General features: G+C 43.1%; 1 protein-coding gene across 4 annotated transcripts in view; it reads right to left on the bottom strand.

The window, feature by feature from the left end:
- The window catches only part of pbx4 (pre-B-cell leukemia transcription factor 4), a 340,266-nt gene that overhangs the window by 14,963 nt on the left and 298,253 nt on the right, over positions 1 to 27,050 (bottom strand). For all 4 annotated transcript variants that reach the window (XM_085971522.1, XM_085971523.1, XM_085971525.1 and 1 more), the window contains exon 6: positions 8,722 to 8,881. In XM_085971522.1, coding sequence (XP_085827648.1) covers positions 8,722 to 8,881 — 160 coding nt within the window. The remainder of the gene's footprint in view (positions 1 to 8,721; positions 8,882 to 27,050) is intronic.

Below are 27,050 nucleotides of genomic sequence, written 5' to 3'. Positions count from 1 at the left end.
CTGCACATCTGCCAATGCACTTTATCATGGTTATGTTTATGTTAATGTATTACAAGCCAAATGTATGTTGAATGTTTAAATGTCTTAATCTAAATGTACACTCTCAGGAGCCGCAAGCCTACATTTCGTTGTACTGCACTTGTGCACTAACAATGACAATAAAAGATGATTTGATTTTTGATTTAATTACGGCGCTCCTTGAATGCCAACCTTGCGCACCAGTCTTCCTTGCTGCACTGCTGATTCCTCTGACATTTTCACCCTCTTACTCTGTCAGAGGCCATAGGTTAGCCATCCTGTCAGAGAGATGAATGCTGAGTGAGGCCTCTTTTCGAGGTGAAGGTATGGAGCATGCAACAGAAAATTGTTCTGGAAATCCTGGAGGTGGGCAGAGAATTGCCCCCAATCAATCCAAATATGTTTAAGTGTTGCTTTGAGATATCAACAGTACGTTTGATAATTCCTGCTGTCACATGATAAATAAGCCCTCAGCACAATGTTCAAGTCAAGTGTAGCGCACTTATTTCCTCTATGGTGGCGTCTGAGTGTTGTCATGATGCTGTCCCTTGATGCTTGCACTATTTTTCGAATGCTTGACACTGAACCTAGCATGACTCCTTAGTGACTCTGTTGTGGAAGAAAGCGTGATTAGCTGCACCCGTGCTCTGCCTTGTCCGTGCTTGGCACATGGACACAATGAGCTGTTAGTCAAATACAATGGCACATTGAGCATTGCATCCAGGAGCCTGACTGGCTGGCCCTCTGGGCAAGTCTGCTCAATGATGTTGCCCCTTCACGTTGCTGCGGTTAGTAAGTGGATGAGATTGCAGACAGCCCCTATGGTAGCCTGGAAGCAGACAGTGCCACAAGAACTGAGGGCCACGGTCACCTTGTTAGCCACCTATGTTTAAGGTTGGCTGCAGATCTTCTTGAAGCAGATGGCATAGCTCTGTAACTGCCGTCTTCCTAAACCGGATTCTCTAGAGGCAGTATTCCTCAGTCATTGCCAGGTAGCTGTGCCTGGGCCTGTAGATGTGATGAGAGGCATAGCAATGTGTGCAGACCATGCACACCCTGTGCCCCGTGACAACTCCATCAGCCTTCTCTCTGCTCCCACTGGTGTAATGCTGTACGCGAACAGCAACTTCCAGATTTTGATGAGTAGGAACCTCGATTGGCTTCCAACAGTTAAAATGGAAAACTACCCCAACACAATATACCAACTACATCCAGAACTCAGTACAAAGAACTTGTTCAAAAGCTACATTGAAGAAGTTCTCTGAGGATAAAGTCACTAAATATTTGACCTGCTGTACCTCTAGTTTTCAATGGTCCATTGTACAAGTTACATTGAAAGCAGCAATGTTGTCCCCTTCATCTTTCACATCAATAACCATTCCTCCATCTCTCTTTGTCTGAACCAAGAATCCATACCCAACACCTGAAAATGGAGCGATTGCCTCTATTCCTAACATGCAAGAATCAGGATGACCTTTAAAATTATTTCATTATGGGTAAAATTGGTGCATTGTATTTATTCAGCAACTTAGTGGTAATAACGATGGGGTTTGTATTTCAATGTCATTTACTGCCCGGTGTGGGTGAGAAAGTGCAATACCCATTAAAAGCCCCGCAGCAATCTGAATATTGGTGGTCAGCGAGGGTGAAAGTCACAACTCGGGGAATTGCTCCTCAGCTGCCAAGTGCTGCAAGCTCCAGGCTTCGAACTCTTGGTAACAGCTCCAAATGTTGTATCCAAAGGTTACTTTGCTGCAAGCAGTGGTTAGCCAATAGTGGAGAAGGTGATGTGCAACAAGCTCAATCCTTTGAGTTCTTCATTTCAGCTCATCCGCTGCTGAAACCCTCATCCATGCCTGTTACCTCTAGACTTGACTATTCCAACACACTCCTGGCCGGCCTCGCACATTCTACCCTCTGTAAACTTGAGGTCATCCAAACTCTGCTGCCCGTGTCCTAACTCGCACCAAGTCCCGTTCACCCATCACCCCCTGTGCTCACTGACCTACACTGGCTCCCAGTTATGCACGCCTCAATTTAAAAATTCTCATCCTTGTTTTCAAATCCTCCAAGATACCTTCGCTCCTCCAATTCTAGCCTCTTGCGCATCCCGATTTTAATCGCTCCACCATTGGCGGCCGTGCCTTCAGCTCTCCAGGCCCAAAGCGTTGGAATTCCCTCCCTAAACCTCTCTCCTCCTTTAAGACACTCCTTGAAACCTACCCCTTTGACCAAGCTTTTGGTCACCTGCCCTAATATCTCCTTATGTGGCTCGGTGTCAAAGTTTATCTGATAACACTCCTGTGCAGCACCTTGGGATGTTTTACTGCATTAAAGGTGCTATATAAATACAAGTTGTTGTTATTACTGTTAGTGAAATAACAGGCTACACTGATTCACTAGAACTGAAAATGAAAGGTTCCTATTGTGAGTACCTGTACTTTTATTTTTATTTAAGTGTGAAGAAAATTTAGAATTACTCTCCATAAAATAACCGTTACTTTTAACTTTTCAAAGACAGCAATCAATATAACTTCATGATCAGCTGTCAACAGACAAGGTGCAGGCTGGTGTCCTTCTCTCTCTCCCCCCCCCCCCCACCCCACTTCCCTGTTGTACAACAGCAAGCAACCCCACCATAAACTGATAAAGCCCCCCAATACAGGGGCGGGAGTTGACAGGACAGGCAGCCCTGTGACATTCTACAACTTGAATACCCTGACACTGAGGCATCAGAACGTGCAGCTTCTAAAGGAACAGCTCATCATTTATTCTATGGCAGCTTTGGAAAAGAAAACTGCACTCGGGCTGTCTTTACAGCCAAACGTATTCACAGTAAAATCATTTTCTCTCCTACTTTTTCTCTTGCATTTTCCAACTCCGTGCTCCTCTTTCAGATTTCCTCAAACAGGAAAGCATATAAAACCCTGCTATTCCTTCCTCGATACTTGCTATTCAATTCAATTCAATTCAATTCAAATCGCTTTATTGGCATGACAAGTTACATCTTATGTTGCCAAAGCATCGGAAAACATTCATGTTTGTTCACAAAAATACAGATCTATCCATACAGTGTATAAACAGATATATCCCTGAGTGTATAAATATATACTTTCATATAATTTATATATACTCTTTTCTTATATTTACTGGTTGTCCCTCTGTTTATGGCAAGCTGTAACATAGTGTGCCGCTAGTGTTATGCAATTTCTCTCTTCCCCTAGTAGGTATGGGAGTTTTTGGTCGTCATTCAAATTTCTGAATTCCAGGCATATTTTTGTGAATTTTGGGTAGAAATTCTCCCTTATGCCCTGATATTTTCTACAAGCTGTGAGGAAGTGCATCTCTGTCTCCACCACTCCCTGACTGCAGTGAGAGCATATCGTGTCCTCTCTTGGTAGCCGGGTCTGTCTGTGTCTACCTTTTTCGATCGCCAGGTTATGTTCACTAAGTCTGTACATTGTCAAAGTTTTTCTCAGTTTGCTATCCTTTACCATGGTCAGGTAATCAGCCATGTTGTATTGTCTGTTTAGAGCCAAGTAGCAATTGAGTTTGCTTTGGGTTTTTGTTGTTTCTGCCCAATATGACAGATATTTTTCCTTTTGCTTAGCGACGATTGTGTTGGGTCGAATTCTTTGTGTTACGCTGTCACTGTCCTGGGGCTGGTTATTGTTAGTAGTGTTAGTAGTTACTTCACTGAGTCCCAGGACTAGTTGACTGAGGGTATTCTTCTTTATGGTCCTCTCTTGGCATTTCAGGGCTTCGTAATGATAGCATTGGGGGTTGCTCATTTCTAGGTGTTTCCAAAATTTGGTGGCTCTTTTTTGGATAGTGATTATTAATGGATATTGGCCTAGTTCTGCCCTGCATGCATTGTTTACGGTTTTCCTTCGAGTCCGGAGGATACTTTTACAGAATTCTGCATGTAGGATCTCAATTGGGTGTTTGTCCCATTTTGCAAATTCTTGTTGTGTTAGCGGTCCCCACACCTCACTGCCATAGAGCGCAATTGGTTCAATTACTGATTTGAAAATTTTGAGCCAAATGCTAATTGGGATTTCTATTTGGATTGATTTTTTAATGGCATAGAAAGCCCTTCTTGCTTTCTCTTTCAGTTCATTCACAGCCAGTTTGAAATTTCCCGTAGAACTGATTTTTAAGCCCAAGTATGTGTAGTTAGTGGTTTGTTCAATTTTGGTTGTTCCTAGTGTGAAATTTATTTTGGGTCCCTGATGTCTGGACCTCTGCTGGTTTCTCAGGCAGCAGGTCTCTGCCTTAACAACGTATCATACTTCCCTCCCAAAGAAATGATTGGATACATAAGATGAACATTGGCTTGCAGTGTTAGTTAGTCACGTGGGAATTCTAACCTGCAAAACACAGTGCCATGAAGTGAGCACGCTACAATGCTATTGGTTAATTAAATTTTGGCAGCTCTTAAAGCTTCAAATTTCCCTACCCCATGACAACTGTAAAATCAAACTAACAGATGAATATGGAAGTATAAATGAAACCTCTGCAGACCAATACTTTAAAGACCTCACGAGCTAATGTAAAATGTACATTAAAGTTTGAGGTGACTCAATGGCTTAGTTGGTAAAGGTGGTGTGTGGCTGAGCCTGAAAATCCCAGGACTGATTCCCAATCGGTGCGGAGTTAGCTGGTCTGAGTGGGACTGGCAGCAGGAGTGGACAATGGGCCTCAGCTCCTCAGGCTATCTGGGGCCTCGAGGGGAAATGGGCGTGTGTGTATGTTGGATGAGGACTAGATTGGTTGGGGCTGTAAAATACAGCTTTAGTACAGGTGAGGAGCGAGTCAGTGGGATAGAATCACGCTGCGAGGAGTCTCAGGATCCGATACTGAAATAAAGCCGTTGAGTTGCTATGTTTTTCAGAATTGGAAAGTGACCTGGCCCTAGTTATCTGGCAGGTGGAAGTTTCAGTTTTTAAAGTCTATCTGTATGAAGTAATGATTGGGATTCACATCATAATGCTGTACGGCCTACTCCTCTTCCTATGTTCCAGTGTATTGAGTCTGTTTGTCGACATATCTTCAGTCTTTGATGTGCGAAGCAACAGGTCTCCAAGCTTCACATTTGCAGCTATCAAAAATACCTTCGTATCCATTCCTAGAAAATCACATCAGCAATCTTATGCTTCTGGTGGAGATATCTGATGCAACACTTTCTTTTAACTGCTGCATGAGGTGAAAACAGTTTCTCCCAACCTCTCTGAGGTTTAGCATCAAGTGCAGAGTCTCCAAACTATGGTGGGAGAAAAACAATCAGGTTTCCTTCTCCTGATCACTATCCAATGACCCCAGCTGGAACAGCACACATGTGGAAGTTGGGCTAGGACAGGCTCAGGCTTGGATGTGCTGCTCTCTGCGGTCGAATAACTTACTCTCTTCTTAGACTCACTGTCTAAGTGCTTACATTAAGAATGATCAACTTGGGAGATATGCCAGTGGGCGGCGAGTGCACTGGAACTATACCCAGAATGCGGTGCGGAGGAATAAGAGAAAGTTGGAGGGGAAAATAATCAGGGTGTTATTGTTGAAATACATCAGAAAGCACCATGTAGGCCATTTTATGGGCTCCAGTTTTTTTTACTTGCTACTGTAACTTTTTCTGATTTATCTTGTCGTCCTGCTGTGCGGGGAGCTGCAGGAAAGGAGTAAGGTTCCTCTTCCTCATCGTCGCCAATCCAAGCAAAAGAACATTGTAACCTCAGAGGACAAATGGAACCCTTGCAGAGCCCCAGCAGTCGCTAGCCCAGAGTTAGACGACTGACCCCTGAGCACTTGTAACTGGTGCTGCTGCTCTTGGTGTGTTAAAGCAATCCACAATTTGCTTGGCCACAAAATCTGCTCACAGGCCCCAGGGACCAGGACCAAAATCTGGAAGGACAAAACCTGACACGGACAATGGAGTCTGTGCCATTCGTGACCATGGTGCTGGATATGATGCTGAAGACAATGCGTCAATATCTGGTGTTGAGGAAGATCCCCTCTGTATTAGGTTAAGTCCAAAAGCTTCCAAAGTTGGAGATAAAGAACCCTGATTAACCTTCTGTAAGACAAAGGGGAAAGACGAGGAACTGGAGGCCTGAGGCAAGAGCTCGGTTTTCACAACACACTCCATGGTAGAATTTCTGTAATGTGGTGGTGATCACATTCGCCTACATAATGCAACCTAGTTATCTACTGGGGAAGCCTTGTGGGGACCCAAAGATGGAATTGCATGTCCCTCGAGTTCTGTCCCAGACTCTTCTGGCAGGTTGCTGTAAGAGGGCCTCGATCAAACATTACTCTGGTTGATGAGCCATGGTTTCCAATAAAACACTCACAAAATACTTGAAAAGCCCAGGCAGTGTGGACATGCATCAATGTACATCAGGCAACTATATGTACAGAGATAAAACGTGCTTTATATCCACGTGCTCATCAGCCACCAGAAAAGGAACAAAGCCAAATGAGAATAAAATCAATAATTAGAAAGGTGTTTTCAAACACAAAGGACTAATCTGAAGAAAAGAAACACTGCAATTTACTATCTACAGTTAGCAGGAAAGCAGCGAGAGACAAGAAAGGAAAAAAGAAACCCCAATAGGACCAACGGCAAAAGGCAACAGATCTGAATTCCATTCAGGTGCATTGCCATCCATGTCCTCGCCCCTCCCCTCCCTATCTCTGGAATCTCCTCCAGCCCCACAACCCACCGAAATATCTGCACTCCTCCAATTCTGCCCTCTTGATTATAATCACTCCACCATTGGCGGCCGTGCCTTCAGCTACCGAGGCCCTAAGCTCTGGAATTCCTTCCCTAAACCTCTTCTCCTTTATGACGCTCCTTAAAATCTGCCTCTTTGACCAAGCTTTTGATCCTCTCCCCTAATATCTCCTTTTGTGGCTCGATGTCAAATTTTTTTTTGTAACGCTCCTGTGAAGCGACTTGGGACGTTTACTATGTTAAAGGCGCTATATAAATACAAGTTGAGGTTGTTGCATAGTTGAATTTTTTCTGGGTAACAATGTTGATGTGACCAATATATGAATCGTCATGCAGCATGTTTTAATTCTTCTCCGGTAAGCCCCAGGAAAGAGGATATGTACGAGATAGAATATAGAAGAGAGGCTGAGTTGAGGGCATTACATAATGTGTCACGTTGTTGAGGCGTTATCTGTATTGTCTCACAAAAGCCTGAATATAGTGCACTACTGGGTAAAGGTATACCTGATTCCACAATTTGTTACATGCTGGAGAGAGGGGGGAAGACAGGTTGGGGGAGGGGGCTGGGGGAGTACTTCCTGCGCCATCTCACCCCTCCCCCACATCTCAAAAAATGACCATATTTCATCATTGTTAGCATATATCACTGATTTGACAGACTAGGGAACTAGATTTTGTGCCTCAGCTTCCCTCCAAAGCCAAGTCAGTGAGAAGATTAAGAGGACTGCACAAATCCCAAGGCAGTTCTCTGCATTGACATCACAACGGGAAATCTACTCAACATCCACTTCCGCCCCCCCCACCCCCCGGTCATGATATCAGTGGGAAAGACTTCCAGACAACCTCTAAACAGGAGTTTCAACAGATAAATCAGAACGTAAATCAATAAAACATACTGCCCCTTTAAGAGGAATACGCACTTAAATATTTAGAGAGGAATGCTTGGTTTTATGTGAACACTGTGTTGAAAAGCTACATGAAGTCACTGGAAGATTGAATCTTTATACTGACCAGGCTCGTCGGTTCATTATACTACAGGTGGTCACCAGGCAGGTCGTCATAAATGCACTCGTTTCATAACCCAGAAATAAAGCTAATGGCATTACATGACCAATGGTCACAAAAGTTCATGACTGTTCAGTTCTGACGGAGGGTCATCGACCTGAAACGCTAACCATTTCTCTCTCCACAGATGCTGCCTGGCCTGCTGAGTGTTTCCAGCATTTTCTGTTTTTAATTTCAGATTTCCAGTATTTTGCTTTTGTATTCATGACTACTTTATTACTGTACCTACTATACTGTTGTGTAGGATAAATATAGTAACCAGGTTAGGAGCTGTGGAATAAGCAAATACAATTTACTCATGGGATAGATGTAGCCTGAGACCAGACACCTTCGCAGTACCACGCAGGGAGGTCTTCTTGCGTATTGCGCTGCTTAGATCAGAAAATATTCCTTTAAATGTACTTTCGAGAAAAAGGTAGCAGCTGCGGATTGTAAAGAACTTTAACGTGGGACAAATATCTGGAATGTTGTGGACCATTTCAGCACATACCCAGAGGAACACTGCTCCCAATTTTAAATAGTCAGATGAACAGATCAGTCTGTAAATCCTGTTGACACAGCATGTTACGAGGTATATCTTACGTTAGACAAGCCATCCAACCCTCTGAATTAGACAAGCAAATAATGTAAATAAGATCATTTTGATAATGAATAACGCCTCTCAAAAAAATGGACCATACTTATGTAGAATTAGTGTTTGCAATGCTTAACCCCCCCCTCCCCAATATAATTGTCCTTCAACAACAAATGGGATCACTGAAATCTGACATGCAGTTTGAACGACGTTCTTCGAATTAATGGAGTTTTTCTTCTAACTGAACGATGGAATATCTCAACAACTGATCCCACAAGCAGCACTCTGCTGCTCTATATGTGTATATACATGCGAGATTGTCAGGGAGGCTTACCTGAATTGGGCGTGGAAGGGGAATTTGCCTGACTCCCTTGCTGGGCGACCACAGTTGTGGCGTCTGCCGCAGTTTTGGCTGCATAAAGATTGGCCTCCTCCTGGAATTTACCAATGTTCTTCTTATACCTGATTCGCTTATTACCAAACCAATTCGACACCTGTCGTTTGAAAGACAAGGTAAGTTAATGGCACACATTCAATTAATCGCGTCAGAGAAAACAGGAATGGAATTAAAGGCACAGCAAATTAGCAGTTAGTGCATGATTTCGTGCAATGTTCATAAAAAAATCATTAAGTGATCTGCCATTAAATGCGCATCAAATGGCAAGTTACTTTTCTAATGGTATTTCTGAAATAAAGATCTTTTTCGCTCCTCCGCTCCTGAAGGCACAGACTCGTGCTCGAGAATGGCTCCGTGGGTGCCAGCTACCCTCCAGTGCCTTGTCAAAATGGCCAATCTTCATTGAAAGCCAACACAGCGAGTGTGACCAGATTATATTCTCGCAGAGGGGCATCACAACCAAATCCCATCCTGTCATCACCCAACATTCGCTTTTCAGCCAGGATCGGTAGATAGTGAATAATAGGAGGAAGAATGATGCTCGATTTTCCCCCCTTCATAGCCCAGGGTTCTGAAACCAAATGTAATGTCTTACTGCTATGCCCAGTTGAAATCCGCGAATTCAGCAGACTGGAGATCAAAGGTGTGCCCTTCCTGTTCAATTCTGGGGCAGTGTATTTAATAACTGAGATCTTTTTCCATTACTGTAGTTTTTCATTTTGTTACTTATTTTGAGCATCAAATGTTCCAGTCAATTTAACGGAGGAGTTTCCTCATATTACAGTGATTACACGGCTACTTGCCACTATAGAATACACTTCAATCCTATTGTGTACTATCAGTAGGGTCCCATACAGAGAGGATGATTACTCATTTATTACTACTCATTTATTAGTAATCTTGGTTATGTGAAAGGCTGCTTCACACTCCCCTTCACATACCCTCGTGGGTCTTTGAGCAGCACTTCAGCAGAGTCTGAATACAACATACACCTTTCATTTTGGACAGCTCCAAGCCTAGACTTTTCATTGAAAAGAAGTAGCCCCCTAAGATGGGGACAAAAGGCATTCTTCCCATACACCTGCCCAGTCTCAGATTTTCTTTCTTCTTGTGGTAGGAAACAATGCGATTCTACACAGCAATAGTGTGCTGTAGGCATTGAATTTATGGAACTTCATTCCAAATTACACTTGTGTGAACAGAAGACAATCAGATATAAACAGCAGAGTGATTCTGAACCAACTTGGGAATGGAACAAAGACTCAAATAAATGGATTTGAAGATTTGGGCATGGAGAAAACCAATGAGTCACATTTATTTTCTACCATGGGGTCTGAAGTAGACATGAAGGGAATAGGAGCAAGGTGAGAAGAGAAATAATCAATGTTGTAAGACCTGCTTGATGTGCAATAAACGCATACCTATCTTGCAAGTAGGGAGGAGCCAACTATGCTGTCATCAAATTTCTTGTGGGACACCACTGTCCAACTTATGCACAATCTGATGAGGCTGAACTTGATACCATAATCAAATAGCACAATTCATATTAAAGAAAAAATGTGCCTTTATATAGCACCTCTGAGTCAGCAGGTTGTGGGTTCAAGTCTCACTCCAGAGATTTGAGTATAAAATCCAGGCTGACACTCGCAGTGCAGTACTGATGGAGTGCTGCACTGTCAGAGGTGCCATCTTTCAGATGAGACGTTTAACCAAGACCCATCTGCCCTCTCAGGTAGACGCAAGAGATCCCATACAACTATTTCTCCTGGTGACCGTGCCGATATTTATCCCTCAACCAACATCACTAAACCAAATATCTGCTTATTGATCTCATTGCTGTTTATGGGACCTTCCTGTGTGTAAATTGGCTGCTGTATTTCCCTACATTAGAGCAGTGACTGCATTTCAGAAAAGTAATTCATGGGCTGTGAAGTGCATTGGGACATCCGGAGGACAACAAAGGCACTATATAAAATCGGCATTGATATATATTAATGACCTGGACTTGGGTATAGGGGCATAATTTCTAAGTTTGCAGATGACACAAAGTTTGGAAATGTAGTGAACAGTGAGGAGGATAGTAGCAAACTTCAGGAAGTCACAGACAGACTGGTGAAATGGGCAGACACATAGCAGATGAAATTTAATGCATAGAAGTGTGAAGTGATGCTTTTTGGAAGGAAAAATTCTGAGAGGCGATATAAACCATATGGTACAATTTTGAAGTGGGTGCACGAACACAGACCTTGTTCACATATATAAATCTTTGAAAGTGGCAGGATAAGTTGATAAAGGTGTTAAAAAGCATATAGGATCCTTTGTATCATAAATAGAGGCGTCGAGTACAAAAGCCAAGAAGTTATGCTGAACCTTTATAAATCACTCAGCTAGAGTACTGAGTCCTATTCTGGGCACCACACTTTAGAAAAGATGTCAAGGCCTTGGAGAGGATGCAGAGGAGATTTACTAGCTTGGTACCAGGGAGGAGGGGTTTCAGTTATGTGGAAAGACTAGAGAAGTTGGGGTTGTTTTCCTTAAAGCAGAGAAGTTTACGGGGAGATTTAATAGAGGTGTTCAAAATTATATGAGGTTATGATAAGAGTAGCTAGGGAGAAAGTGTTTCCACTGGCAGGAGGGTCAGTAACCAGAGGTCACTGATTTAAAGTAATTGGCAAAAAAACCAGGGAGAGAGGAGGGGAATTTTTACTCAGTAAGTTGTTATGATCTGGAATACACTGCCTGAAAGGGTGGTGGAAGCAGTAACCTTCTAAAGGGAATTGGGTCTTTCTTCTTTAGAGATGCAAAGTTCAAATTCTTAGCTGCTTATTTGCCTTCCTGAAAAATAAGAACTTGCATTTATATAGCGCCTTTTATACCTCGTGACACCCCAAAGTGGTTCACATCCAATGAAGTACTTGTACTGTATTTTTTGTACTAAGCTCAGACCACAGTCCGTGCTCTGCTGTGTAGGCACAACCACATTTGGGCTAATCCTTGTGGATCACAGCATTGTGATCCTGACTGTATCCGCTTCTCAACAATATCCAGAACAACAAAACAGAAAATGCTGGAAAAACTCAGCAGGCCAGGCAACATCCGTGGAGAGAGAAAAAGAGTCAACGTTTCGGGTCAAAACCCTTTGTCAAGACTGAAAAGGCACAGGAAATGAAACAAATTAAAAGGCTAGTTTGGGGGCTGGAAGAGAACAAAACACCTCCGTTCAGTCTGTAAGGGCGACCCCGAGCTTCCGGTCACCTGTCATTTTAATTCACCGCCCCATTCCCACTCAGACCTCACCGTACTCGGGCTCTTGCATTGTTCCACGGAAGCTCAGTGTAAGCTCGAGGAACAGCACCTCATCTTCCGATTAGGCACTTTACAACTCAATATCGAGTTCAACAATTTCAGATCATAACCTCGGCCTCTATTACATTTTTACTTATATTTTTTATCCACACCTTTGTTTTGGCCCTTTTTCCTCTCCCACATGGCAGCTGTCTCCCATTCTGCCAGCGCATTTCACACCTAATCTAGAGCCGTCTTTTGTCTCCACTAGTCCTATCGCCATCTCGTCTCGTTTTGAATACCTCTTAATGTCTCTTCATTTCTCTTTTGTTCTCTCCCAGCCGCCAAACTGGCCTTTTAATTTGTTTCATTTCCTGTGCTTTTTCAGTCTTGACAAAGGGTTTTGACCTGAAACGTTGACTCTATTTTCTCTCCACGGATGTTGCCTGGCCTGCTGAGTTTTTCCAGCATTTTCTGTTGTTATTTCGGATTTCCAGCATCTGCAGTATTTTGCTATAATATCCAGAATAACTCCACCACTGATCCTGTTGTGCACACACTGGCTGATCCTCTTCTGCTAGGCTCCATTTACATTATTGGCGAATGCTATCTACATTCCTCCTATTGCCAAACCCCTAAGAAGAGTAAAGGTAGGCCCCTCTGACCACTTTAGGCCCCATTTGCACATTGTTCATTCCTGGCTAGGCCCCCAAGCACATTACTGTCCGCTCATTCTCTTAAACCGTGGCCTGCAGCATGATCCTCATCATCTTCCTGTGCTCCACAACAGCTTGTTTACAGAAGGAGCTGCCCTCTAACAGATGGTAGGACCTTAGGGTTCCTACAGGCGATATGATAAAAGCGGTTTAAAAAAAAAAGTTTTAAGAAAGTTTTTCTCTTATTCATTGAGTAAAGCTTGTATTTCAATAAAATGAACATGGTTGCCAGCAGCAACTAATTTGCCAGTTTCCATAAGGCTTTCATTTGTACGGTTTTAGAGTACTACAGCAGTGCGGAAGCTGAAATTTACAAAAGGACATGACTCCTGTAATAATCTCTGTCCTCTGCACAAGGGCCTTTCATGCGCACACAGACATTGAGTTTCATCCTATGGGCATGGACCTGGAAAATTTAAACTGAAGTGTGTGTCTCCTCACAAGACCTTCCATGTAAAGGGCAGCAATGCCCCAATAGCTTACCCAGCCAATTGTTACCAACATTAGTTCATTGGAATCCGCCAGTTTTCCTAACCATTCAGAGGATGGGTTTACAGATATTTTCCTTTCACTTGTCCTTTTTATTGTAAGTCGACAACTCACTTTTTAATTCTTAGCAAATTCTTCAATACAACTGCAGCTTCCAATATATATCTTATATAGAAGTGTTGAAATACTGAAAATGAGTCAAATTATATTTTATTTAAACTAAGTTTTGAAAGAAAATTATGCTGTGTACTTATGCAGTCAATACAAATATACTGTAGATTGAAGGGCATTTTAAACATCTCATTGACTTTTTCGGCAATCTGTATGTATACACATAGTTCCTGTCCACAAACTCTACTTCCTTTTGTCATGATTTTCGGTTAGCAATTGTAACAATGGTAAAAGTTAAGTTAATATTTTCCATTCAGTTTTTCTATGTCAACTGTCATGATGTAGTGCAGGCCCTGGCCACCAGGGTGCGCTTTAGTGCGGGTTATGACGGCCGCGATTTTGCTGACCTCAGCGGGTCCGTGGCAGGGGCTGTCAGTGGCGGGTCTCAGCCCCGCTGCTGGCTCCAATCCGGCCTCCGAAATGACTTTCCACTGATAGGGCTTGTTAAGCCCGCCCAGCGAGTTTCCCAGCCAATTGAAGAAAGCGGGTCTGATGATGTCAGACACGTCAACAGCCAGTTTCCTTAAAGGGACCATGTCCAAATTTAGTTTGAAATCTGCGCCGTCAGTGTTCTACAGCATTGAGGTGCTGCAAACACTGCACAGAGGTGCCCGGCTGCACCCGGGCTCTCTCATGACTCCCTTCATATGCTTATGGAGGGAGCCACAGCACACAGGGAGGTCCCCTTCCCTTCCATGGGCAGAAGAGACCTCCCCGGGAGACCAACGCAGCCTGGTTGCACATTGTACAGGAGGTCACAAGCAGGGATGTCGTCAGGAGGACCAGGCTGCAGTGGCGCAAACCTTTCAATGACCTCAGTAGATCACGAAATGTTACTGCAAAGCCACACTCAACCTCATCCTGCTGTGCCTCTCATCACATCCCCGTAACTCTGCCTTCCCTACCCTACTCCTGCACATCCTTACTCACACCAACTTACCTTGCACCTCCACTCATCCCTCCCTCTCTCTATATTATCACTTCCCCATCTCACCCTAGTCCAATCATACCAACTAACAACACACAAGGGTAGGCACTTGTGTGTTTTAGCCAATGTTTGTGTGAAGTTTCTGTTAATGTGCTGTCAAACATTGAAATCTTTATTTTCAACATTTTGCGTTCTTGGACAGATTTGTTTGCACCTTTGGAAGTGGCTTAGTGAATGGTGAGACATAACGGTACACCCCCCCCTCCCCCGCACAGTGCTGATGAGTGTGAAAGGAATGACTTGGGCATTGTAGGGATGCTTTATGGTGTTGGTGTGGGGTGGTACCAACCTGGTGCATCATGTGGTATCCAGGGTGTACAGTGTCAAGTGAAGTAAATGTGGCCATGATGAGGCCAACCCTGGCCTCCCGGGCAGCAATGTGGTCGGGTGCTGATGCCCTCTGCAGCATCAGGTGACTGCAGAAAAGGTTGGTGTTGTTGTTGGTGCTGCTGGTGTGCCTGGTGCTACTGGCATTGGGGCTGATTGTGGTGGGATTCTGAGGACCAAGGTGAGAGAGTATAAAGGGCACCCATGCTGATGGAATAGATGGTAGGTGAAGTAGAAATGACAGAAGCGATCTGTCAATGGTGGGAGAGGTAATGAGGTCAGACTGGATGGAGACCTGTGTAAAGACTTGCAGCATTCTGAATCTGTAGTGGAAATGCAGTTTAGAGAAGCAAGTGATTATGGGAACATATCTCAATCAGCTGGGAGCTTTGACTTGACATTTGAAGCTGTCAACTCATCAGCTGATTCAATGGCCACTGACCTCCCGCCTCAGCTTCACAGACGAGGTCTAGGCACAGCGGGAAACCGGTGGGCGACTTGTCAAATCCAAAAAGCTGGGGACAAAAAAGCATCGTTAAGTGGCTGTAAACAAGCCACTTGTGGCGGAGCCACTAAGGGACTCCAGTCAATTGTATATAATTCCCTTTAATAATATGTTGGCTACAGCCTGAGTCTGCATCTTTGTTTTCACTGTTTACATGTACAGAGCGCGATCACTTTAATAGCGTGGGTAAACGCGATGACGTCACGCCGTTCATCACAGCAGACCCGACATTGGGAAAGTCCAGTGTGCGCGTTTTGACAGCGGGTTCCCGACCCACTGGCGGGAAAAACGTGATGACGTCAGCCACGGGACCGCCCTAGCAATCCTCGTGGAGCCTCCGAACTGACTAGACCTATATTCGATGTTCTCCTGTAGTTATCTGTTAAACTCTTAGTTTTCATTAAACCTCGTTTATTTGATCGCCTGAGTGGACCTCAGTCTTTTGGATAGGAACTAGACATTCCTACACACTAATGATTTTAATTGCCTCCTTCACCGTTGCCTGTTGAGTCTGTTCAGCGCTGGCAGACCCGACATTGGGAAAGTCCAGTGTGCACGTTTTGACAGCGGGTTCCCGACCCGCTGTCAATCATTTTAAATTTAACAGCTGACTCGCCACCCATCCCGTCTGCTGAGAGCCGGCAAAATTCCGGCCGAATTCTCCCAACTCGGTCATAGAATAATGGAGCACAGGAGGCTAATCAGTCCATCGTGCCTGTGCTGTCATCGAACTGCTTGTAAAAAAAAACTTAGATTGACCAGCTGACTGGGCAATGCTACTGGCAATTTACTGACAACACATATTTTTCTGAAATCATACTCCTTCAAAGGCACACATTTTGAAAAGATTCCTAAATCAGTAAATTGGCGACAGAGATAGAGAATCTAAGTAAAAATCTACCATATAGAAACCACTGCCAATCCTGCCAACAGAACTGCCGTGTCACGTTATGTCTCTATGATAAAATCAAGATGTACATGCTAATAGGAAGAACAAGGTAGCCGACTGGGCAGTTTTCATCTCACTATTCGAGGATACTGTTTGAGCAGCTATGGGGGAAGGCAACAACTCTCGTGGCCTGGTCTTTAATGTTAAGAAAACATTCTCTGTTGGCCAAGAAAATAGAAGATTCATTGTCATTCAGCCAGGCAGTATCTATTCTGAAACAGGGTGACCTAATTCTAATTTCAGTCTCATGTGCTAGTTTATTACAATCAAAATAGCTTGCCCCACATACTGAGACAGACACATTGGGGGAATTTTTACATCCCGATCTGCTGGGAGTGGGGGATCCGGTAGCGCAGGTGAAACCCAAATTTCTGGGTTTCCCCGCACGGTGTGGAGATTTAACTTCACAGCGTGCGTCTTCTGTCAGTAACAGGTTCCCCGCCCGGATGTCAGCTTGATTAAGAGGCTTGGCTTCCAGTCGGGCGGGGAGCACTCCGGAAGAGGCCGCAGGGCGTTGTAGGTCCGATCCCCGACCCCGGGGGGCGCCGATCCCAAGGGGGATCCAATCCCCGACCCCGAGGGGCGGGTCTATTGGTGGGGGAGCTTGGAGGGCCAGGGGGAAGCACTCTTGCTCCTCCTGGCCCACAAGGAGTGCTCCCCGAAGCGGTCCTTGCCTTGCTGCAGCTGCCGGGTTTCCCGAAGTCCAGGAAACCTGGCCGGCCACAGTAAATCCTGCAAAGCAGGTTAAATCTGGGGCTTCCAGCATCATTAACATATTTAAAATGACAACCCGTCTCCTGGGAGCGGGATGGCTGCCTGCCCCTTGTCCCACATCAGTAAAACCCGGAAGTCGGCGGGTTGGAGCCAGCTTCCTGACGCGCTTTAATTTTTAGCCCATTTAACCCCCCCCACCCACCCACTCCCCCAATGTTAAAATTCCCCCTATTCTCCCCAAATGGGAATTTGTGAGGCAGAGGATGCATTAAAGGTGATTCAAAGTGAATTCCTACTCAATTCTGTTTTTATGGAGGAACAAATCTGCTTCAGACCTTGTATCTCACTAACTAACAGGCCAAAGTAGTTGCTCCTAGCAAGAATATTTTGTTAAAAATTTCAGTCGGTAGCTGCCCAGATTCAAATGGAGGGCACTCCCTGTTTTGCTTTTGTTCTTAATTTTCCAGTACACAAAAACTGACCTCTGTGCAAAATACAGATAGAGAGGTGCTGCCAATTAAAACAATTTGAAACAAAATGAGTTTAAGTACTTAATTCAAAGCAAATGAAAGGTCATATTTGCTCCAAACGCAAGTTATGATTTGGTCTAGTTACCTGCATGTCAGCGTTTTTCAATCCACACGATAACCTTCGCCCCTGATTTATTTTACCCTCCTCGCCCTCTTGGGTATCATGCAAGTCATGCTTTGTTACTCTTAACTGGCCAAAACAGCCATGTTTTTCCAACAGACCATAAGATCCTAGCAGACCTGTCCCTTGGCAACCCAAGAGGGCCTACCATATTAGTCATGTAATTATGTTATTCAATCATGCCACAGATTGAAAAATGCTCCTCCGAGTCTACAACATCTGGCTCTGACTGCCAGGCTATTGAAAGGGCCAGGCCCATTAGCCACTGTGTCATTCCACTGCTTACTAAGTCCTGTAAAATGCGGAATTGAATGTTTTCACTATTTACTGTCCCTAACAAACCAGTTACTTTGCCCACGCTCAACAATAATGGATCCTCTAACACGGAGACTCTCAGGAGCAACGTGCAACCAGTGGAATATTCAGCTGTGTGATAAGTGGAATGGAAACAAGAAACAAGAATAAAGAGAAAACAAAATCTGACGCTCAGTTTAATATATGAGTGACTTTTTCTGTATTAGAAGACAGAAGTCAAAGGCTCCATTGTAGAGTTAAGCAACCATGGTCAACAAATGAAGTAGGGGACAGAATCAAGCTAAAAGGAAAGGCTTACACAAATGCAAGCAAAAGTTGAAATCCAGCGAACGAATGGAGCTATAAAAAACAACAAAGGAATACAAAGAAAGTGATCGGAGGCGTCATAAAGGAATATGAAAATACTTGCTCGGGAGATCAAAGCTAAAAGCAAATATTTTAATGAATATATTAAGAGAAAGAGCGTGGTAAAGGGGATTGTAGGTAATACTAAAATGGATAATAGGAAACGGCAGACTTGATAAAGGAGTACTTTGTATTCGGTTTCACAGTGGGCGAAGAGGACAAAATACCAGCGGTACAAAGGAACCTAAAAATAAGTCAAGGGGAGGAACTTGGTGGATTTAATGTAAGCTTAGAAAAAAGTAATTGAGAAAATAATGGGACTTAAGATAGACAAATATTCTGAACCTGATGGTTTCCACCTCGGGGTATTAAAATAAATAGGTGAGGAAATTGCCGCTGCATTAGTCATAGTTCCAAGTTTCAGGAATTGTGCCTTTGGATTGGAAAATTGCAAATATCACTCCATTATTTAAAAAGAGAGGGAGGAAGTAACCAGGTAACTAGAGATTTATCAGTTTAACATCAATTTTTACTGGAATCTATCAGGAGCAGAGTGACTGAGCACAAATATCAGTTGATCAAAGAAAGTCAGCATGGATTTGTGAAGGGTAGGTCATGTATGACTAATCTAGTTGAATTTTGTGAGAGGAGGTCAATAGCATGGCGGATAGGGGAGTGTCTATGGATGTTAACTATATGGTCTTTCAGAAGGCATTTGATAAGGTTCTGCACAAGAGATTATCAAAAATGAAAGCGCACGGAATTGGAGGTACGGAATTGGAGGTAACCTTGTGACATGGGTTGGTAATTGGTTGGAAGGTAGGAGATAGTAAGGATACAGGCTTCATCCTCTGATTGGCAGGATGTGACAAGTAGTATTCCGCAGGGATCTGCACTGGTGCCTCAGCTTTCTGCCATATTATTGACTTTGATGTAGGAAGAGAGAGTTGTATATCCAAGTCTGCAGATGACATTACGTTGGGAGGCACACCAAGTTGTGTGGATGGGAGCAGGAAGTTAAAAAGGGACATAGACAGACTAAGTGAGTTGGCAAAACTATGGCAGATGGAGTTCAATGTGGGGACATGTGAGGTCTACTTCCACCTCCGTAACATTGCCCGTCTCCACCCTTGCCTCAGCTCATCTGCTGCTGAAACCCTCATCCATGCCTTTGTTACCTTTAGACTTGACTATTCCAACGCACTCCTGGCTGGCCTCCCACGTTCTAACCTACGTAAACTTGAGGTCATCCAAAACTCGGCTGCCTGTGTCCTAACTCGCACCAAGTCCCGTTCACCCATCACCCCCTGTGCTCGCTGACCTACATTGGCTCCCGGTAAAGCAGCGCCTAAACCACTCTGCCTCGTTACCTCTCTTTCCTCCTTTAAGACGCTCCTTAAATCCTACCTCTTTGGTCACCTGCCCTAATTTATCCTTATGTGGCTCGGTGTCAAATTTTTTGTCTTAAAATACTCCTGTGAAGCGCCTTGGGATGTTTTACTACGTTAAAGGCGCTATATAAATAAAAGTAGTTGATGTTGTTGTTGTTATCACTTTGGATCTAAGAAAGACAAATTGGAACATTTCTTAATGGTGAGAGACTAGGCGCTGTGGTGAAGAAAAGCGATTTGGGTGTCCAGGTACACAAATCACTAAAAATTAACGCACAGGTACAAAAAGCAATCAAAAATGCAAATGGAATGTTGGTCTTTAGCACAAGGGGGTTGGAATTCAAAAGTGAGGAAGTGATGCTTCAGTCGCAGAGAGCTTTGGTCAGACCCCGTCTGGAGCACTGCATTCAGTTTTGGGCACCAAACCTCATGGAAAGATATATTGACCTTGGAGGAGGAACAGCGCAGATTCGCCGGAATTAAATCAGAGCTTAAAGGGTTAAATTGTGAGGACAGGCTGCATAAATTTGGCTTGTATTCCCTGGAGTTCAGAAAGTTGAGGGGTGATATAATCCAGGTATTTAAAATGATTATGGGATTTGAAAGGGTAGACGAAGAGAATCCAGAATGAGGGCATTATCTTAAAATTAGAGCTCGGCCTTTCAGGGGTGAAATCAGGAAGCACTTCTTCACAGCAAGGGCAGTAGAAATCTGGAGTTCTCTCCTCCAAAAGGCTGTGGATGAAATTCTCAAGCCCGAAATCGCTAAGATTTTTGTTGGGTAAGGGTATCAAGGGATATGGAACAAAGGCGGGCACATGGAGTTGAGGTGCAGATCAGCCATGAATGGACTGAAAAGCAGAACAGGCTTGAGGGGCTGAGTGGCCTGCTCCTCTTCCTATGATAGCGATGATGCAAACAAAATAATCAAACATCAGGCAGACTACTGAATGGGAATCATCAAGAGTTCTCTTCACAGCAAATACAACATCTGAATTTCCTGGTTAGAAAAACACCCAGCACAAAACTCCCTTTTTTCGTATATGTTCATTCGGAAACTCAATCTGACAGAACTAAAACAATGCGAGAACAGGGACAGCCTCTGGCTGAGTATAAAGAAGCACTATAGAACTTCTGTGTCTTGCAAGAACCACATAAAAGCAGTAATTATTACATCGGATGTGTTAAAAGCAGTAGTTTCAACCCTGCTGTTGTGAGTTTTGCAAAGTTTGAAAGTCCACAATAATGGATCAAAATTCACTGAACTTAAATAATCATACTTCAGCACATCAAAAGTGATAGAAAACATTAAATACTCAAAATAGCGATGTGCCTACAAGTAAATGATGGGCCAGCCATCAACAGCTACAGGGCTAGTGAGACATACTAAACCACCACCAGCCTGGCAAGCTTCATCAACCTCCTACAAATTACTATAAAATACCCAATTGTAATAAAAACTTCAACACTGGAAGAGGCTAAAGAGAGAGCTCCACCTCAAAGCTGTCATTCATGTAATTAAGAATTAAAAGCAGGGATTGTTATCCAACTTGCTATTAGAATTTTACTGTAGCCAGTAGCAGTCAACAGTCATTTCAATTATTCACTGAAGAAGAAAAGGTAGGGGTAGAGTTTCCGTTTTGGGCACAATCGGCAGACGGGTGCAAAATATGTCAAATTTGCGCCCGTTTTGAAAAGGTTTTTTTCCCCCTCGAGTTTCCGCTCAAACTCCTTTGTATATTGCCGAATGTAAAATCTGCAATGAACCAGTGCAATCGGGCAGCATTCTAAAACATAATTTAAAAACAAATGTGCTATATTTAAGAGTGGTAACGAGGTGCAGTTTGATGAATGCAGCTGTAAACGGGTTCATCACAAAACAAGAAGCATTTTTAATCAGCGAGTCCAGTCCACCACCTGGGAGTAACCCAATTTTAAATTACTGAAAATTTCTTTAAAAATATACATAATCATTTCCTAGTTATATTGGGTGGGGGTACTATAATCAATTTCTTAGTAAATTAAAAAAAATTGTATTCAAAAGCTTTTAAAACATGCCTATCAGTGTCCTTGTGCCCAAAAGATCCAGCTTAACTTTAAGAGCCTCCTCGAAGGCCTGCAAACAACGCAATTAGCGGAAACTCCCACGGGTAGTTCATTCCTCCTGGGGGTGTGGCCAGTACTAAAGATCCTGAAAACTCAAGTTGCTCTGAATGTATTTTGCGCTTAAAAATCTCCAAACTTGGGTTGGTTACGCCGATTTCAGGCGAATTGCGCCGAAACAAACTGCACAACCGAGCGGAAACTCCAGGGCGTAATGTATAGAAAGCATCGTCAAATCAAGCTGAAGTAACTAACCTAGAAATTCCTCTCTCTACTATTTTAACAAAGTCATTAACCCAGTTATTTTAGTTGGGTGCAATTTAATTAAAATATTAAGAGAGTAAGTCTCCCTGAATACACTAAGCAATTCATTGACCATTAGTGTGTTAAAGATGTCCGCTAATATTTTATTGATTGAATGCCTTAGGCAATTCAGAGAGGAATTTCCCAGACGTAAACTGGCCTTGGGGCTTTTTTCAATTTCTCCCAGGAGACTGTGACTAGGGTGAAGGCTGGATGGTGTAAATGTCTGTGTTATGTTTCGATGGAGCAGGTGTAATGGACCGAATGGTGTTTCCCTGACCTTTTCATACGTTTGTATGGGATTGGGCAAGTTTCCCTGCTGCATTCCCAAACAAAACCTGTTAGTATCGTCTTACTTGTTACAATAGCCATGTGCAAAAAGGGTCGTCGTATTACCTATCCCTGTATCCATCCATAGTCTCACTCGAATGGTTACTGCATCAACAGCAGAAGTAGATTTTGATTTTACCAAATTAATCTGAATATACTTTACATTACGGTGAATGAGATTAGGTTTATATACAAAAAAATGTTTTATACAAACTTGGTCTTGATTGATCATAAGTGGAGATTACTCCAGTAGAATTGAGTGCAATATCTTTAGTACTATTAACAATAGAGTCAACAAAAAACAACAACTTGTATTTATATAGCGCCTTTAACATAGTAAAACATCCCAAGGCGCTTCACAGGAGTGTTATAAGACAAAGATTTGACACCGAGCCACATAAGGAGAAATGAGGGCAAATGACCAAAAGCTTAGGTTTTAAGGAGGAGAGGTAGAGAGGTGGCGACGTTCAGGCAGGGAATTCCAGAGCTTAGGGCCTAAGCAACAGAAGGCACAGCCACCAATGGTTGAGCGATTATAACCAGGGATGTTCAAAAGGTTAGAATTAGAGGAGCGCAGATAACTCGGGGGGCTGTGGGGCTGGAGGAGCTTACAGAGATAGGGAAGGGGCGAGGCCATAGAGGGTTTTGAAAAGAAGGATGCGAATTTTGAAATTGAGGCATTGCTTAACCGGGAGCCTATGTAGATCAGCGAGCACAGGGGTGATGGGTGGACAGGACTTGGTGCGAGTTAGGACACGGGCAACCGAGTTTTGGATGATCTCAAGTTTACATAGGGTGGAATGTGGGAGGCCAGCCAGGAGTGCGTTGGAATAGTCAAGTCTAGAGGTAACAAAGGCATGGATGAGGGTTTCAGCAACAGATGAGGCAAGGGCGGAGACGGGCGATGTTATAGAGGTGGAAATAGGCGGTTTTAGTTATGCCGCTGATATTCACCATCTGAAAGTACTGAAATGTTAACTTATAACTTGCTTCTTAATTTATTTCCCCTGCATAGTGCACCACCTTTCTAATACTGCATTTTTTAAATACTGAAAAATACAGTTTTTTAATACTAGTGTACAATGCCAAATAAATCAGTTTAAAATCACTGACGAGTTAATATACAGACGATATCAACACAACACAGAAAGCTTTGTCACAATATTGTGCTGGAAATGGGTGTTGGTGCATTTTCTTTCTGTTACCTTGCAAAGGCTGTTAATATGCTTTCAATTCCATCGCTCCATGCAGCACACACAAAGGAATAACAGACTCATGGCCAGCAAGCCAGAGATTTTAAAATGCTGCTACTTCTAATTCTATTTTGCATGCATTAGAGAAAGTAACAGATCTCTAGGAAGGAATTCAAGGCAGTCATGGCATGTTGGCTTCAGACAGCCCTCATAAATGGACCGCCTGGGATCATCTAAGCTCAGTGCTATGTTACAAAATAGAATAAAGAATGACAAAGTGCGATACAAAGCAAGTGCTGGTGGTTTACGCAACCATCAAAACAAATTGTTTCTTTACAGCCTAAACCGTTCACAAAAAATGGCAATTTAACTATCAGATCTCCCACGGCATTGCTCAGTGAGTCAGAGATTAGTTACACTGCTGCAAGGGAGGGTGGCTGAGAGGTTGAGTGCGGAAGTGGAGGAGAAATACGCATCTCCGGTTACAGATTTGGAAAGAAGTTTGGAAGAGCTCTCCTCAGACAGACTGATACAACTGTTCTTGCTTGGTTCCTGGAGAATGAATAGTATTTCCCTGGTTCACTACAGGAAGACAAGTAAAACCCACAGTTACATATATTAATCTGTTTCTAGGAGCAATCCTGGTTTTCAAGTTCTCAGCTTAAACAAATAAAATGCAGCTGCTATAAATATTTGGTATACATTAGAAAATATAAAGCTTCCACTTTGAAGTTTGGGGTTGTTTATGATGTTTCACATACAACGCCCAAACCTGTGACCGCTACCACCTAGAAGGACAAGGACAGCAGGCGCATGGGAACACCACCACCTCCAAGTCACACACCATCCTGACTTGGAAATATATCGCTGCTCCTTCATCGTCGCTGGGTCAAAATCCTGGAACTCCCTCCCAAACAGTACCGTGGGAGTACCTTCACCACACGGACTGCAGCAGGTCAAGGAGGCTGCTCTCCACCACCTTCTCGAGGGTAATTAGGGATGGGCAATAAATGCTGGCCTCGTCACCGATGCCCACATCCCATGAATGAATTTAAAAACCCTGACAAATTGAAAACAACTTGTCTCTTGCTTCCTATGTTTTTCTGTGTGTCTGTATATGTAAGCCCTTGAAAATTCTCCTGCTAAAACATAACTCAATAAAGGTTCCAAAGCTAATGCTCTACCTTGTAATGCAGTCTTCAGGAAAAACAAACAGTTAATGTTGTTCCTATATACAAAAAGAGAGATAGAACAAGGGAGATGGGAACTACAGACCAGTCTGCTTAATGCTAGTGGTAGGAAAGATACTGGAATCTATATTAAAAGACATGATAGACGAGCATCTAGAAACAGAAAATGTAATAGTCACCATTAATTCCAAAAGGCTAAGTCATGCTTAGCTAAACTGACAGAATTCTTTGAAGAGGTAACGGAAAGAGTAGACAAGGGTAATGCAGTAGATGTTATCTACTTGGATTTTCAAAAGGCCTTTGAAAAGGTACCACACAGTAGGCTGATGACAAAGCTTAGGGCATGTGGAGTCAGGGGACAAATAACTGAATGGATAGCGAATTGGCTAAAAAAGAGCAGAGAGTAGGGATAAAGGGTAGTTATTCAGATTGGAGGAAGATAGAAAGCGGTGTTCCACAAGGATCAGTGCTGGGACCACTGTTATTCATAAGTTACATTAATGATTTAGACTTAGGAATAAGTAATTCAATATCAAAATTTGCAGATGATACCAAACTGGGGGGGTATAGCTCACACTGAGGAAAAATGCAATATAATACAAGACAACATTAGACTGGGCAGTTAAGTGGCAAATGAACTTTAACATAGATAAATGTGAGGTGATGCACTTTGGTAAGAAAAATAGAAACATAACCTATACCTTAGAAAATAAGAAACTGAATGGGGTAGAAGAGCAAAGGGATCTAGGGATACAGGTGAACAAATCATTAAAAGCAGCATCGCAGGCCAGCAAAGCAATTAAAAATGCTAACAAAGCACTGGGAATTATTTCTACGGGTATAGAATTCAAAAGTAGTGAAATTATGTTAAACTTATATCAGACCTTGGACAGGCCACACTTTAGGGTACTGTGCACAATTCTGGTCTTCATACTATAAAACAGACATAGAAGCACGAGAGATAGTGCAAAAAGGATTTACAAGGACGTTACCAGAACTGAGAGAATACAGTTATCAGGAAAGATTGAACAGGTTGGGCGTTTTTTCTTCAGAAAAGACAACTTAGATGTGACCTGATATGATCTTTAAAATTATGAATGTGTTGGACAGGGTAAATGTGGAGAGAATCCAAAACTAGGGGCCATAAATACAAGACTAATAAATCCAATAGGGAAATACAGTAAAATGTCTTTACTCAGAGAGTGGTGAGAATGTAGAACTCACTACCACACGAAGTGGTTGAGGCAAATAGCTTAGATGCTTTCAAAAGGAAACTAGACGAGTACATGAGAGAAAAGGGAATAGAAAGATACGCTGAAAGGCTGAGATCAGGTAGATGGAATGGGAGGAGACTCGTGTGGAGGGAGCAATGTTCCTCTTCATTTTTTTTTGGCTGCGTGGCCCAGTTTCATGCATGCACGAAACTTAATATTGGAAAAGCCGGTCCCAGGCTGCGTGGGACCTGCAGATTAGAGGGAATGTTGGTGCGGAGTATAAACAGCAGCACAGACTGGTTGGGCCAAGTAGCTTGTTTCTGGGCTGTATATTCTACGTAATCTCATAATTACAGCCATTGCTTCACTATGCTCCCACTCGGACATATATTGCATGGATTACCGGCAGGGAATATCAATGCATGATGGGCGTTTGCTCCAGAATGCGGTTTTCACAGACAGACTGTGACGTGTGGGTAATTGTAGGTACTTGAAGTGAGTCGTAGTTGTCTCGTTAGCTGCTGGTGATGGGTCTGGCGGTAATGATGAAAATCTATTCCTATATGAAGGAAAGCCCAGTGTCCTATATATTCGCTGATTCCTGGTGGCACTGCTCATGATAAAACGTGATGCACTGCTTTGTAAGGGTTGGCGTGTAATACCAATGTAGTGCACGTGTAATGAACAACATATTATTCTGCTACAGTGAAACTGCGGCCCTTTAAAGCCACAGAATCTAACCTTTGTTAACTAAATAAAGGTTCAACTCATTCGGAGTTTGTTATTTAGTTAGAGAACTTGGTAAATTGTATTGTGCTTGAGCGTTTCAGGTTCCAGCTCAGCGTGTGTTCCGTATATATTGACTGATCCCTGGTGGCATTGCTCATGGTAAAACAGATGCATTGTGTTTTGAAACGGCTGTAGCATAATACCAATGTAATACACATGTAACAATGCTGCATCTGGAGTATGACATCTAAAGTTAAGTTAACAGAGGTTTAGGCCTTTCAGAATTTAACCGTTGTTTGGTCAGAAACTTTAGAAATTGGAATGACTGTCAGTTTCAGGCTATGACACTGAACCATATA

The sequence above is a fragment of the Somniosus microcephalus genome, chromosome 31 (assembly GCF_052327205.1).
Source record: "Somniosus microcephalus isolate GS21.2 chromosome 31, FLI_Smic_1.0, whole genome shotgun sequence".
Lineage (NCBI taxonomy): Eukaryota > Metazoa > Chordata > Chondrichthyes > Squaliformes > Somniosidae > Somniosus > Somniosus microcephalus.
Note: the sequence above shows the minus strand (reverse complement) of the source record. Positions and strands in the feature narration are given on the sequence as shown.